This window comes from Prinia subflava, chromosome 6 (assembly GCF_021018805.1).
Source record: "Prinia subflava isolate CZ2003 ecotype Zambia chromosome 6, Cam_Psub_1.2, whole genome shotgun sequence".
NCBI classification, from domain to species: Eukaryota; Metazoa; Chordata; class Aves; order Passeriformes; family Cisticolidae; genus Prinia; species Prinia subflava.
The window spans coordinates 7987227-8003243 of NC_086252.1; the positions used below are offsets into that span (position 1 = coordinate 7987227).

Below are 16017 nucleotides of genomic sequence, written 5' to 3' on the forward strand. Positions count from 1 at the left end.
ACGCCCTATGTGGAGGAGGGAAATCTCATTTTGTGATCTTTTTCTTGTAGGTTTATTGGGAAGTTTCCTGCCTGATTCTCTGATTTCCTACAGAAATGACTGTTTGAATGATCAAAGATGATTGTACTTGGAATCTCAAGGCATTTCAGTGTCAGTGATAGCTGTGAGTTCTAGGAAGTGATAAGCATTGAAATGTTTTGGCCTTGAAAGCTATCTCTGATTTGTCACAAGGAGTTTGGGAAGTATTTCAGATCTCACTGAGTGACCTCGATCAGTTCAGTCTGAGCTGGTAACTCAGCCAGGACAAGATCTGAGTTAAGTACACAAAGAGAACTCTGTGAAACATTAGTTAACCATTATGGAAGCGTTGAGATCCACCACCTGATGCAAGTGCTGGCTCAAGGGGAATGAGGTGCTGCACCTGTGATTCCCACATTGAGCCCTATGCTCTGGAGGGAAGGGACAGAGTTGGGGTGTTCTCAGTTTAATGTAAGACCAATACTCTTCTTGGAATGACAGCTATCACTCATGATGGGGTTAATATCCAGTTCCTGGTGTGGTAGAACTTGATGGCTTTGCTCTTGGCAGGGGCTGTCCTTGCTCATTACTTTGTAAAAGCTGGGTAAAACATGTCCACTCCAGATGCACTCAGGGCAGCTCCCTCCTCTCCAAGAGTTTGTAGTCTGGCAATTTAAATGTACTTTGTGCTAAATCATAAAATACAAATGCCGTGTGGTTAATAAACTGCATATACTGGAAGAATTGATTCCTCTATAAGCACCTGACATTTATACAACACTTCTGTCAGGTGAGACAGAAGCTCTTCTTGATAAATAGCTGTGTCCTCTTTCACAGGCATTTCTAATAAGCCACTCCTGCTGCATGAGACCTTTTTAAATGGAAGTGTCAGCTGAGCTGAGTGGGGTTCAAATCTCATATTTGGTGTCATTAATATGGAATTAGGGGGCAGAAAATGAAACGTTGTCCTCACAGGACTCAAGAGCTTTGAAGGAGAGATCTCTTGTTACCTCTTGTCTTAAGTCCCTCTTTATCAAAACACTGTTTACAAATTACCCTTCTGTTATTTTCTGGAAATTTGTAACGAATACAGTCATGAGTGACTGGTTCTGAGAAAAATGGATCTGCCTTGACAAGTTTGCACACAGGTGTGGTTTCCAGCAATATGCCTGATGCTTCTTTGGAATTTAGGGATTTCATCTGAGAAAACAGCATCCCTCAGCTCATTGAATCTTGAGGTATTGACACATTGGTGATATGCCAATAAGGTGGTTTTTCATTGCAAAGCATTCTGAAGATAAATGAGGAAAAACTAAACAGTTCACGCTGTAGACAAAAAGGATCAACATGTTTTGATTATTGAAGTTTGGTGGTGTTGCTGGCACTCCTTACTGGCGTTGGTAGAGCCAAATAAAGCTGATTTCCAGCTGGAGTGTGGGCAGTGGGATGGGCTTCTGCAGTCCTGTGAGTTCCTTTCCGTGTTTATAATTATTGAGCTAAAGTGGGAAATGGCTCCTGTTCCTCATTAGTCCTGCAGTGGTTTTTATCCAGCAGCTCCACATTCATTGAGGTGCTCATTAGCAAAGGCTTGTGTGGCTAGGTAGGGCTTCAGGCTGATCCCAAAGTTTGCTTTGAAAAGGGACAAAAATGACATGAGCAAAGTGATCCCTTGGTTATGATCTTTTAACTTGCAGGAGCCCTGTATGAACTGATAAAAGTGTTTTGTCAAACAGGTCTTAAAAATACCAGGTTTTATTCTCTTTGTATATTCTCAGTGTGGAGTTTAGATTTGTTGGTTTGGGGTTGTTTTGGTTTTTTTCCTTCAAATTATTTCTAATTTTTTTTTTTAAAGAAGCATTTCTCTTCCAGTTTTGTTTTATGGGCAATTTTTTTTTCTTGTTTTCACAGCCAGTAATGTTTTTCCATGTGTGTAAAGGGAAAGAGACTTGCAGCTGCCACCCTCCCCTAAAGTAAAATGAACTCTAATTCTCTGGGACTTCATTAATTATAAAAACAAATCTGTGTGATTTTCATTAGCTGTTAGGGTCTAATACCCAGAATTTAATTAAAGCTAATTGAATTCTCCTTTTTTTTCTTATTTAAAAGAGATCATAAACAACATTAGCAGGCATAAAAAAGTAAGAGTGCTGTGTTGTTTCTAATGATTCTGTGGGATTGTCCCCATTTACTAGTACTACTGGTTATTAGTTCACTGAAATCAAAATGATTCTCAAGAAAGGTTCTAGTGTGGATGAACTTAATGGTGAGTTAAACTAATAAATAAAATAAAAATGTGACTCTTCCTGTAGCAAACAGCAGTCACGTTTATCTTCATAGTCATTAAAGGTGAAAATCCCAATTAGTTAAAATGCAAAATGTGACCTGTTCAGCTCTGAATATTCTAAACCAGTGGGAAGTTGCCCCATCACCAGCCCTTCCACACAGGGATTTTTTTTACAGTTAGAGAACAAATTGTTCGTAATTTAATTCTTCTTAATTCTTCTTACTTGATTGCCTCTTCTACAGCAATTCAGTCCCAGCACAGCGCCATTAACGGGTTGGTGCAGAGCCCTAAACCTGCGGTGGGGAGAGGAACCCCCCGGTTCCTTGGCACTGCCTTTCACCTCTGGGGCTGCCTGTGCTTCTGCTGCTTTCCTGAGGGGGTGGTGGGGCAGGGCACTGGGGAATTTTGCCACTGTGGGTTCCAGGGAGAGGGACAGTGAGCTGCAGCACAAGAGGGTAACAGAGGAGCTTGGCAGCAGCCCCACTGTTACAGGGAGTGGATGGGAAACAGCTGGGGGAAGGCTTGTGAGGCTTCAGCTTAGAGGGAAATGAGGAGTTGTCCCTGCTCTGAGGGAAGAGGAGCTTGCCTCTGTGCAGAGCATCCACTTAGTTTGAAGAGAGAAAGGGTATATTTGGACCAGTTTTGGTTACCTCCTGTTCCAGGGACCCTTTAGCTGTGAGAGTTCATGACAGCTTTCCCTCCTTGCACTCTCAGCAGGGCTCACAGCAAGGCTTCACCCACGGCTGGCCTGCTGTGCTGGACTCTTCATGATCATTCTAATTAACACAGTAGAATAACTGAGATAGTTCCTTTGGAGCCTGTGAGGGTGTTCCTCTCATTGCTTTACCAGTTAAGGACACGTCAGGAAGGAGAGCAGAGAAGATGTTGTGGTTTTGTCAGCACGTGATGGTGAACATCAGGATGGGTTTTAAATCTTGTTTTCAGGTGTCTCACCTGGTCAGCTGTGCCCTTCCTTGCTTTTTGTACTGGATCTGTGTGTCATGGCTGAGAGAGGGCTCACAGAAGAACATCTCCCCTCCTGGAGAAACGAGGTCAAGGCAAATAGGAAATAGTGCAATGGTTTCAAATGCAGGACTTGAGAATATGGAAACTGGCCAGGAGTCAAAGCAATCCATCTTCTCAAGTGCTGATTTGGAGGCCTGGAAACAAATTACCATTTCTTTTTCGATAATGCTTGGTTGTTACTTGCCTTGTTTCTGAGGCACGTAACTCCTTGGATGCATTAAAGGTTAAGCATAGCTTCCTGTAAGTTTGCTATTAGGGAACAGGCTGCTGTGTAGAGAATTTGGAGGATTTTGAGGTGAGAAACTTGTAGAATCCTGGAGAGAGTTCACAGTTCCTATTAGCTCTTTAATTAATTTGTCCTCCTTGACCATTTATGAGTTGTAAATAATCTACTTCCCCCATAGCTTAAACAAGCAAATGGCATTGTGTTTGAAAGGGTTTTGTTTTTTTTTTTTTTGGTTCATTTGTTTGACCTAAAGATTGAAGTTGCCTGGTTAAATTTGTAAGTAAAGGAAGAAATATTTGGTTGAAGGAGGTACAGGTTTTTAGCTTCATCTTTGTGTACTGTCCTGATTCTTTGGATCTCTCTCTTTAACTGGTAGAATATGTTTTCTGGTAGAATACGCTTTCATTTATTTAGCAATTTGACTTTTCAGTGAAAAATACCTTAATTAATGGAAATTGTAAAGGGCAAAATAGAAGAAACAAACCTGTAAAATAGGACTGAAAGGACAGTTGCAGTTCTTAACCATATGTATTAAATTCAGGACTTGAGGGAAAGGGAAAAACAACTCCAACAACCTTGCGTAAGCCAAGTAGAGATGGTTTTCTGGGCTTCTGCCCACCGTGGCTGCAGGAAATAAATTCTCCTTGGGAGAAGGAATTGCTAAGGCCGTGTAAATGCTCTTCTCTGTGTAACCTACTGCCAACAGATGGCCCCAGTGCCTTTCCTGCTTCCCTGGCTTCCCCAGCTCCAGGAGGAGCAAAGCCGTGCCTTTGCTGCCTCGTCACTACGGCTGAGCTTCGCCATGAGCATGAAATGTCCTGAGCTTGCTTTGTTCCGAATGGATCATTCTGCATTCTGCAGTAGCTCCTGCCTCTTCGAGAGCTGGATGTAGTCCTTCATTGATAATTAGATTTCAAAATAAACACTTGCCTGTGAATTTTTTAGTGGTGAGGAATGTTTTTTCTGCCTGGTGTTTCCCTTGTTCTCCCTTTCTGAACGAGAAGTGTCTCCACTTAACGCTTCCCCTCTGTTGCTGCAGACTGCCAAGGGGGTCTCTCCTCCTGTCCCCCTGGTTATGGCTTCTTAGTGGAGGCTGGTGATTTTCCTGCTGCATCAAATATCCTCAAGGAACTAAAGGTACAAAATTAATTCCAGCATTAGTCCAAGCACATCTTGATGCAGCATGTTGGAATTAGTCACTCTGTACTAACAGGTGTCGTTTCTTCTGCTCCCTTATGGAGGGAAGATGTAGAATTGACATATTTGTGTCTGCGATTTGGTCTTTACTCTTTCTTGTTTAGAGTTTAGCAAAGCATTTATTAGCTTATTAGGTTATTCCATCAGCTTTGATGGAATAACCAGTTCTTATGTAAAAAACGTAAAAATAACCAAACTACTTATTTTTTTTTTTTACTCTTGGATCACAGTTATTTGGCTTGACTTGCCATCCAAACCTGTTATCAGCCTCTGTAAGACCCGGGCAAATGTCAGAGGCACCAGTGGCTGGATTAGATGATCTAATAGGTCTTTTCCAACCAAAACGATTCTGGGATTGTGGTCCTGCTTGCAGGAGGGACTTGATAACGTGTCTGTTAATGATCTGCCACTTGAAATTTAGTCTTCTGCTTTTTTTTAGCTGAATGTTCACATTCTGGTGACTGACTGAAGAGCCTCTGAGGGCACAAAAGGCACATTCTCCTGGCTCTGTTCTGTTAACATCTCTCTTGTAATCCTGATTGGCAGCGCCCATCCAGGCGCTGTGCAGCTCATGACAGCTTTCCCTCCTTGTTGTCACTCTCAGCGCTCGGTGCTGGTTGTAGGGAGCAGGTTGCATTTACAGATGACATGATGACAATATTTATCTTCTGTGAGCAGCCAAACACCAATTTTCCAATTTTGACGTGGGCCTGGGTTTGAGGGGGGGGATGTTGTCAGTCCCGGTGTCCGCACCAGCAACGTTTCCTTTGATGAAGCCACGGCGATGTTTTACAAATCAATGCTCACATCACTGATCTGAAAAGCTGTGATAGGAGCTGATGCCCACACAAATTATTAGCTGTTCTTCCCGCTTTAAAGCAGCGCTCCTGAAATGTCAAACCCTCTGCAGAACATGTTTGCAAACTGAACTTTAAATGATAAGCTCAGCTCTCGCTCATTATAGGTAATTGTGTGTTCTCCCTGTCGGGGAGGATCTCAGCGCCGAGCGCTGTCTCGGCTGCCTCTGAACAACTCCTCAGGTTTGATGTCTGTCTGTTACCTTGCAACCATGAAGAATGTGCTGCTGCTAGAACCCTTGAATTGCTTGGAAAGGTAACATTTTGCTGGGGCATCCAGATCGTGAATATAATGCATGAATTTTATCTGTGACGTGTTAATTTGCTTGATGGTTGTAAAGCCGGTGAGTCTCAGCGTTACTTTGGTGAATTTTGAGTTTGCAGTTGTTGCTTGCTGGATTTATTTTTGCAAAGCAGTCTGTCTTGCTATTTTTTCTAACCTGAGTAAAGATTAAAGCTGTTTTGTTTTTTCAAAGAGTTTCTCGGTAACAAAATCGGATTAAGTTTGTTTTTATTGTATTTAAAGCTTAATATAACATTCTCTCATCTTTTCTAAGGCTTGCTGTGAGTAGCATCTAGAAATTCCTTGACTTTCCACTACTTTAAGGGAATTAAACTTGATGTGTATCATGGATTAAATTTCTCTCCTTCAGATCTTTTTTTTTTTTTAATATTGTATATTTGGCCTTGGCAAGAGCTACATACCAGTTTATATATTAATAGTGTCTTCATTTGGGATCACAGCACCCTTGTCTAGGCAAAGTGTCAGCAGTTGTCTTGAAACACTTTTATTTTGCCTAAAATAATAAGAATTGAGGCCTGCACTGCAGAGATCTCTTTGCCTCAGCTTCCACAGGTGCCTTCCCCTTATCTATTTATAGCAGCATCTGGATATGCTCCAGTCTTATTACCAGCTTTGCTTTTCAGGGTGTCAAAACCTCTGATTCACAAATTGTGCCCTTTTGCTTCCTCTGCCTCATCTCTATCCAGCCTTTTTTCCACAGCCTCTGCATCAGTTTCTACCCTCTCCACACCTCCTTGCTTACAGTGAAAGCTGAATATAACATTTTTCCAAAAAGTGAATTTAAACTCTTTTGGTAGATAACTGGCAGAGAAAGTGTCAGTGAGATTCAGCATCAAGTAGCAATTGCAGTGTTAAATAAAACTCTTTTTGTTTTGTGGAAAACTAATTTCTAGAAGCTTTTCAGGCTTATTAATTTATTTCACCTGTGTTTTCAGCCAGTTATTTAGATTAGCTTGAAAAAATCCAGTCTGAAGGATGAGGAAATTCTAAATAAACCTTCCTGACTTTAATCCCTGCAGTTTGACTGTAGTGGACAGGTTGCAATTAGCACAAACTTTTCCATTATTTTGAGTTAACTCTCTTACATACATAGTTTTTATCCAGAAATATGTATTTGTGAAAACGTGTGGGTGGTTCTAAGTGAAATAGCAATGATGAACTGTGGTCTCCAGATCAGTTCAGCTTTTGTTATCCTGACCATGTCTACATGGAAGGCTTATATCATTACATTTTTATTGCAGCTAAATTTATAATTGGGCATCTCTAAAGTCTGTATCTGTGTATTTTCTTCATCACTTTTTCATAACTCTGTTTTTTTCCTCTGCAGGGTGACTTAGCAGCTGTGGAGCAGCTGCTGAAGGACGGGGCAGATCCCAATGTCAAAGACAACGCAGGCTGGACACCACTGGTGAGTGCTGAGGGCTTCTTTCTCTCATCCTGGAATCAGATTTCACTTCATCCCTCCATTCCTCTCCAATATTTTAGCCTCCCTCACATACTTTAAAGTGACAGAGAATTTTGCAAAGTGAAGAAGTTATGATAAACAAGGTTAAAAGAATTCATCAGCAGCCACTGACCTGCCCAGGTGTCATTCTCCTTGGCTGGGGTGTAGGGCAGGCCACGGAATCGATCAGCAAAAGCAGAAAATACAGCTAGGATAACTCAAAGATGATCAATTCCAAACAATGTTTGTATTTAATGGGTTCCTAATGTCCTCAGTGGTTTGGAAATATATCAAGTAGTGGAGTGAAAAGATTGCTCGATTGAATTACAGAAAACAAACAAAAGGTTCTCTTCAATCACGACTTCTTCCTCTGCTGCAGAACATTCCTGATAGCCTGTAATCTGCAGGGGTTTGTTCCCCGTGGTCTAATTTGCCTTTGTTCAGTTCTTCTCGGGGCTTTTTGCTAGTGCTGTGCTCCAGGTTAATTCCTGTCAGGAGCGTAATACAGCACCCCTGCATCATCATCTTCCCCAGCCATCTGTGGGTGGAAAGTGCACGAGAGGAGCCCTTCTCACCCGAGTTCCCCCCTGTGGCTTTCCCCCCAGCACGAGGCGTGCAACCACGGGCACGGGGCGGTGGTGGAGCTGCTGCTGCGGCACCGGGCGCTGGTGAACACCACGGGCTACCAGAACGACTCCCCGCTGCACGACGCCGCCAGGAACGGGCACGTGGCCGTGGCCGAGCTGCTGCTGCTGCACGGCGCCTCGCGGGACGCCGTGTGAGTGCTGCTGGGAGGCAGAGCCAGCCAGAAACGCGGTTTGTGTGGAGGGAGGGGTGGGTGGGAAACGTGTTCTCTGCTCTGCTTGCATCCTCCTTTCCCAGGTGGGTGTTCCCTTTCCATTTGGCTTTCTCAGGGTTGCTGTTCTCTGAGATTGGCCTCGGGGTTGCTGTTCCCTGAGGTAATACGGTTTTTGGGATTCTCTTTCCTTCTCAGGTTTCCCGTTCCCTGAGGTTCTCCTCGGGATTGCCGTTCCCCGAGGCAATAAGGTTTTCTCTCAGGGTTGCTGTTCCCTGAGATTCTCCTCGGGGTTGCTGTTCCCTGAGGTAATCAGGCTTTCGAGCTTCCCTTGCCCAAAGGGTCTCATGCTGGAGCCAGACAAGCTGAGTCTGCTAGTGCATGTTTCCAAGGTTGTTTATTCTTCATTATCTCTCAGTTCTTTCTCAGTTCTGCCAGGCCTCCCTGGCAGGGTACTTTATCTTAGTTCTTTCTCAGCTCTGCAAGACATCTCCAGCAGAGCAGGACATGCGGTGGACTGGGGTGGATCAGAGCATCCCGGACCCTTTGTACCATTCCCTGATCCAACCACCATCCACAAGGAACTTTTTATTTACAGAATCTTACCAATACTTACTACCTATGTTAACATGTCATTTCTACTCTAAACCAATCCTTGTAATACAACTCAGCAGAAAATGGGAGAAAAGAACAAGAACAGGGGGGACAGGACCACTCCCCAATTCCTCCATCTTGCCTCTTCAAACCAACATACTAAAAATCTTAAATTTTACTCTGTTTACACTCTGTGACAAACTGGCTACTACTTATTTTGAATTCTCTCAGCTTGTGATTGTTCATACAACGTGGGCATTCACTCCCATGGCCAGGGATCAGAGGCAGTGTCCTCCTGGGCTCTGTGTGAGGCTGGCTGAGCCCCTTGTGCAGATCCCAGACCCCCCTGTCCGTACTCCAAACCCTCCAGGGTGGCCAGAGGGATGTTCTAGACTCTGACACGGCTTTGTCCTGAGCTTTTCTGAGGACGCCTGAGTCATAGAGAGCTGTAGAGAGACAGTACTAGGAAAGCAGCAACATATGCTCGCCCCAGTCTTGCACTTTCCTGTTGGCATCTTGTTATAGCTGCTGTCAGCTCGAAGATGCTGAGCTAGATGAGTTTTGAACTGCTACAGCTGTTTTTTGTCTCTTTACTTTTACTGCACTTCTTGCTAGCAGAAGGCATTTTGCTCCAGTCTCTTCTGTTTTCACAAATGACACAGACACAGGCTGAGAGTTGGGAATTTTCATTTTTGCCTTTCTGGATCAAAGCACTAATCCGTGGTACACCTTTCAATTAAAAAAAAAAAAAAGCTAAGTAATATATTCAGTTAAAGTTAAGTCTCCTGAAGATTTTGGCATTTGTGTATAAAGAATCTTTCAGTCTATGAATTACCTTGCAGCCTGTCAGTATTCCAGGCACTCCTGGAATATATATATATATATAATTTTAGGTGTTGTACTGTTGTTGTGCTAGGGCCTGTGTGTATAAATTTGAGTCCAGTGTGAGTTGTCAGTAGGGGGGTGTGTGTAAAGAAACACAACAGGGTGAAGTCTAGCATGATACAAGTTTCCTTGGCAGCCACATGAAGAAGCATAAACAAGCTCAGCTTAATCACTTCAGCTCTCAATATTCACTCTCTTGAAGCTTACAGAATTAAGGTTCTTTGTGGAAAAGCAGAGGGTTTTCATGAAGTCTTAATCTTGAATATATTAGAGTTTAAAAAACAACACGAGAAAGCCAAAACAAAGCAACAAGCTCTCGAGACTTCAGCACGAAAAAGTAAAACAAGGATCAGTTGTTCATCTTTGCTTTGTTCTTGAGCAGCAAGGACCAGTGCACCTGGAAAAGCTGACAGCTTCAGGGGTTTTCAAGCCACTTGAAAATGAGGAACTGGTTGTGTCACACTCACCACGTGCTTGGTGTTTGAAAGCACAGCCAGTAGCTTTGCTGTGAGGTTGTGGAAGGGTTTCAGCTCTGCTGGGTTTGCACAGCCCAGGCTCCAAATGCCAGCAGTGGATTCTGCAGGGCTCCTGTTAGCCTTGGTCTCTGCTGTGTGTGCTCACACAAACAGAGGTCAAGCTGAGCCCCTTTCAGCTCATTCTTCATGAGCAAACATGACTGTTGAAACAGAAGCTCTGAAATCAGGCAAGGGGAGATTTAGATAAACCTTAAGCCCTGCTTTAACTTCTCACCGAATGTAGATAATGTTCAGTTAAAATCTCTGAGAACAGATTTAGCTGCCATTAACCTTTGTGTGGTTTGTCTGGGTGCCGTGGCACAAATTCTGTCCTGTCCATCCCTCCTGGAATGTCTGAGGCTTCCAGATCTTCCGTAGGCTCTCTGTCTCTGGCTCAAGTGCCACTGTGGGTGTTGCAATTGCACTGATGATGGAAAGGGGTTGGGTTTGTCTACGTAAGTGGAATTGAACCTTCTTGCATATAGAAGGTTTTATTAATTTTTTTTCCTAGTGGATGCAGTACCCTTATAATGGAGTCACATCTGACAAGAAACTTGTGTTTCTTCAGTGACTTTTCTTCCTAGATCCCTGAAACCAGCAGACCTCAGTTTTAGAAACAGGAGGTGAGAACAGGCTGATCACTTAAAATTATAGTGCAATTATAGTTCATTTTGTTATGGCTAGTTATAATTGGTCTCTTTGTGCTTAATGCTCACCTTCGCATTATTATTTTAGGTTCTTTGCAGTAGAAATTGAAGCAGTGATGAGTAGAACTTGCATCTCCAAGGCTTATTTTCTTGAGGAGTGCCTTAACTTGAGAGGTGTGCAGTGTGTGAGCTAAGACTATACCAAACCAATTTTGTCAAATGGATAAATTGGTCTAATTTTATTTCACTTCTTTTTTTTCCTCTTTGGTGTATAAAACCCCTTCTAGTCCTTTTGTAGGCTCTTCAGGCTCACAATGAATTAACTTTCAGCCAAGGAGAAGGGCTCTCCTTAATATGGTGGGATAAAGTGATTCCTCTTTATCTCACAGGAGCGGGGAGGAAAGTTTGATTAGTTCACTGTGGTTATTTAAGTGTTTTGCTTCAGCTAAGCTAAGTAGAATGGGAACATGACAAATGCATTCAAATGTTGCTTGGGACAGCATGAAATATATAGCATGAAACCTCACAGAAGTGACTGATGTCCTGCTGCTGTCTGAACAGTAGAATTAACTCAGTTTTGTGTCTTAATGTCCCTTGTGTGATGAAGAGTTAATCTACTGGAATAAAAACAGAGCTTGCATTGAACAACCTGCTTAGGGCAGAAATTTAGCATGATACTCAGTTGTGCCAGGTGAAATTTGTTTTAAAGGTGTGCAATAATAATTTACAGCAGGTCCAGAGGCAGGTGAGACCCACTGGTCTGTGGAGGGATGGAGGATCTTTCTGGAAGGAGCTACAGACCTCAGTGGGTGAGGTACAACGCTGTCCAAAGAGCTGAGACTTTGCCATTTCAGATGTAGGTATCAGATATTCACAAACCCATCAAGTGGGCACGTTCCAAGTGCCTTTCAGCCTATGTTTTCTCCTTTCATGTTAATTTGTAGCACATTAAGGAAAAGCTCTATATAACAGGAAGCAGCCGCATATCTTTCGGACTAAGCAAGAACAGATGAGGGCTTCCTCCTTTGCCAGAAATTAATCCTGGGATTTCCTTATTCCTTGGCAAAATTTCTGTTTGGAAATATGTGAGATTTAACAGTCGTGGCACTTCAGTCGTCTGCAGCTTCATTGAGGTTTTCACTGACTGGCAGAGATACAAACTACGAATGAAAAATATTATATGGACCAGTGGACCTATTAATTGTCCTACTGGTCCTGTTAATTTTTTTACATTAATCTCCTACACATAACTAATTTTTATTTTTATGGCTTTTTTCAACATGCTTGAATTCTGTCTTTTTTCTTTGCTTCACAGCAAGCCAAGTGGTTTGAAAAATTAGATCTGTGCATTTGCAATTTCACAGTACTTCCTAAATGCTTTCACTCAAATGGGCTGTCTTTCCAGTTCTTCATGCACAATAAGTCCAGCATTAGTAAAAACTGCCCTCTTGCTCTATTATTTTAGGTGTGGTAATTGTGAGTCTGACTCTGAACAAACCTGTGGGAATGCTTAGGGGTAGACCATGGTTTATTATGAGTGGCACAGGAACAAAAATGATTATAACCTGCAGTTCTAGGAGGCATTAGACCCATGGCACTGATATAATTTTGTCTCCTTATTCTGAGCCAAGACACTGCAGGTCGTTGCTGCCCAAGTGCAAGACAGTGTGTTGAACTTCCTGCTAGAGCAGGTTAATTAAAATCCTGGCTCTGTTTGGATATCTCAGATGGTCTTTCTGGCCACACAGATTAGGTTTTCTTCCCTCTGTCAGGCTCAGGAAAGGTTTCTACTTAGCATGTTCTGGAAATGCAGGTGCTGCCTGCAGAGCCCTGAGCCAGTCAGATTTCCACGTGGGAGTTTCACACGAGGCCTGGCTGCAGCATTTCCATTCACCACTGAACTCTCTTGTGGGGCTGGGGCAAAACTCCCAAACCAGGGAAGCAGCTTAAAAGTCCTGATTACAAAGAATTACAAAGCATTATTTCATGGAAAGGTTTGGTTGAGTTGCTCTTCACTGGCTCCTCTTGGTTCTCAGCACAGCCATCCTGTCCTGCTCTTGGAGTGGATTTGTTCTGGCTGTAACAGCCCCCTCCTGACTATTCAGTACCTTGCTGACTGCCTAATAGGAGGCTGCGTGCACCCAAGGGTACATCTGACTCTGGAATGTTTAAAAAAAGCTTCCAGAAAGGCCACTTGCATTGTGGTGGAAAGAAGGATGCCTTGGGGACCTTCAGTTCCAGCTTAAGCACCTCACTGATTTCTCTCTAGCAGAAAAAATGTCTCCCTGCTGAGTGTGGAATTCAGCAAGTGGCCTGGACCCATTCCCAACAAACCCAGATTTGTAGGAGGAGCACACAGAGTTATTGGTATTTCTGAAAACACTGTTTGTGTGTTAGGGGGTACTTAATGTTCATATCTAATTTGGTTTTAATATTGGATTAAAATTCATCTTTTACTCTAAACAAGGTGGATGATTTCCCTTGTTCAGCTGGGTTGGATAAAGATGGATGTGAGCACCATTTCCCTAAAGCTTCTGTTTCCCATTACTCTGCCTTACTAAAAAATACAAATACATTTCCATTTTCTTTGAAAAGTAAATTACAACACCATCCTACTTGAAAATCTGTAGTTAGGATGTGTTCCTTGTATTGGTTCTTATTATATAAACCCTCTTTTCTCTTGTTTCAGCCACATTTTCCCACTCTCCTTAAGCTCAGCAATCTGCTCAGTTGCAAATACTCTAAACTCTTGAAGCATCTCTTGTGCTGGTGTTCCCTTTTCAGACCTCAACTCCAAAGTTGGTCACAATTTAACTGTGCCACCTTAAAATGTAATAAAGAGCCCTTCATTCTTCAGTGCTGCATAATGATGGGACAGCATCACACAGTGCTCTAGTAGGAAGCAACTAAAACAAGCTTAAAACTGTAGGAGAAAATTGTAAGTGAATACAGAAGGAGGAGCTGGAGCTCATACTCGTGCAATTTAATTGGCAAAGAAATGTTCTGTATTTAACTGGGATGGTTGATGTATTTTTCTGTGGTAAACATTCATGAGTTTCTCCCAACAGTCAAGAGCCTTGCTGTGCCTTTGGAGGGAAAAGCACTCCCAAATCTCTACTGCTGACATGCAGGGATTTCCTCCCTCTGCTTAGCTCGCAGGGAAAGGTCAGCCAACTAGTCTAAAGGTGATTTTTGGGGGGTTTGATCATATGTATATATATTTCCCTCTGTCTCTGGATGGATTGTTCAAAGGGACTTTATCTTGCAGCAGTTTGAGTTGAATATTGGCCTTATTTAAAGAAAGGGCAAGAGCTACCCTGATGATGCATGACAAAGCAGGAACAGCATGACAGTATTTAATGGGCTGCAACTCCCAGGCCTGGGCAGAGATTTAACCAATTATCTTTCAGTCTGCAGAGTTTGTGTTAGGCCTGCACTGTGCTCATTAGTAGCACAGAAGAGCCTGGGATTGGTAATGGTGTAAAAGACCATCCTGGACTCTTCCCTGGGGGATTTTCGTGGATTGTTGTTTTCCCCAGGGGCTGTGTTAGTGAGCAGTGCTCAGCCAGGGGCACAGAAGGGTGCTGAGGTCAGATACATCAGTGTTGGCCAAAGCTTCCCAGTTAAGCCAGAGTGGAGATTTAACAATTTGAGCTGCTCTTTGGGCTGGGTTGGGTTCTGGCCTTATGTGGAATTCCCTGTAAAGCTTCCTGCTTTGCACAGGAATGTCTGGCAGAGAGAGAGCTCTTCAAAGCTGCCATGGTTTCATGACCTCTTTAAATGTTTCATTGCTTGATGACTAAGCTTGGAAGGTTTCAGACACTGACTCAGGGCTTTGTTCTCCTGACAAGCTTCTCTTCCATAACGAGCTCTTATTGTGCCTTTGGAGAGCCAGGGCTGCGTGAGGTGGGCAGACCAGGCCCAGCTGCAGCAGCCATTATTCTCAGAAAGGGCAGAGCAAGCAGAATATTTCCCCAGAGTGCTGGCAGAGGCCCCTGTGTGCTAATGGCAATGATACCTGCTCTGCAATTTCAGGCTCCCCTCCCCTCACTGCTGTCCTGCAGCAAAGTTGTGTGAAGAAGAAATTGAAGCCGTGGCTGAGCTTGATGTGTTTATAGCAATCACCTCTGTGTGAGGAGTGCTGGAAGAGGAAATCAGTCTGGAAGCACAGCTAATAACTATGAGGTGCCACCTACAATCAATAGCTTTCAACAAAATTGGCCAACCAACTAAAATCTGACTGAATTTGCTGTAATGTGTTCTGCAGAACAGCACACCCAGGGAAAATGAGATGCACACTCAGATTCTGGAGGTGCAAGGGAGCTGTGGTTCCCAGGTAGGAAGCAGATAGCTTTTCCCATAAAAGCACAACCACATCAAGCTCCCGTGTTTAATACGCCACGGAGAGTTCTGACACGTCTTTTATGGCAAAAGGATAAGCCCAAAATACATTTCTTGGTTATGTGACTGCAATGAAAGATTAAAGCTGAAATTTCTGGGTCTTGCAAATGGTATCAAAGTGCATCTTGAAACAGTTTAACAAGGACTGTGGTTTATTTGACTGAACATTCTGCCCTGAACATCCCTCACTCCTCAGCTGAATGCGGCAGCTTGTAATTCAGTATCCATCTGTCTTGGATGCAATTCTTACTTGAAGCTTTGAGCTTTTAGCTGAAATTACATATTAATAAGAAAGTGGGAGGGAAAGCTACCCAGCTAATATGCTTGGTTAGTTAAGAATCAAGTCACATTTTATTTACTTAAACCCATCTGTGCTTGTTTTGCCAGTAATATATTTGGTCTGCGGCCTGTGGACTATGCAGAAAGCGAGAAGATGAAATCTGTGCTAATGTTACCAGTGAAGAATGAATCATTTCCACTTAACCAGCCCTCTGAGGTAAATGTCTGTGTGGGTTTGTTTCTGTGTTTTGCTTTTTAACAAAACAACAAGCCATGAGTTCTTCCTTTAAATATTGAAGGCTTGGATGTAAGTACAGTACATCACCTGCTTTACAGGGAGATTTAAAATAGGCTGGGAAGCTGTCTTGGACAGTATTTCTAGGATGTATGTGGAACACTGACAAGCTATGAAGTTCTGTGTTACAGCTTGATCTGGGAAGACAAAAGATGTTTCTTGTAATGTGGTTTTATTATAGGAGAACGAGCCTGTGTTGTTCCTCAAGTATCACAGCTTGAACTTTGCTATTGATGTTGTTTTTGTGCA

The 16017-nt window shown here is 43.0% G+C and overlaps 1 protein-coding gene across 1 annotated transcript in view; it reads left to right on the forward strand.

The window, feature by feature from the left end:
• BARD1 (BRCA1 associated RING domain 1) overlaps positions 1–16017 on the forward strand; it is a 41826-nt gene that overhangs the window by 12772 nt on the left and 13037 nt on the right. The window contains exons 5-7 of the mRNA XM_063400099.1: positions 7240–7320; positions 7962–8134; positions 15582–15690. Of these exons, the coding sequence (XP_063256169.1) occupies positions 7240–7320; positions 7962–8134; positions 15582–15690 (363 nt within the window). The remainder of the gene's footprint in view (positions 1–7239; positions 7321–7961; positions 8135–15581; positions 15691–16017) is intronic.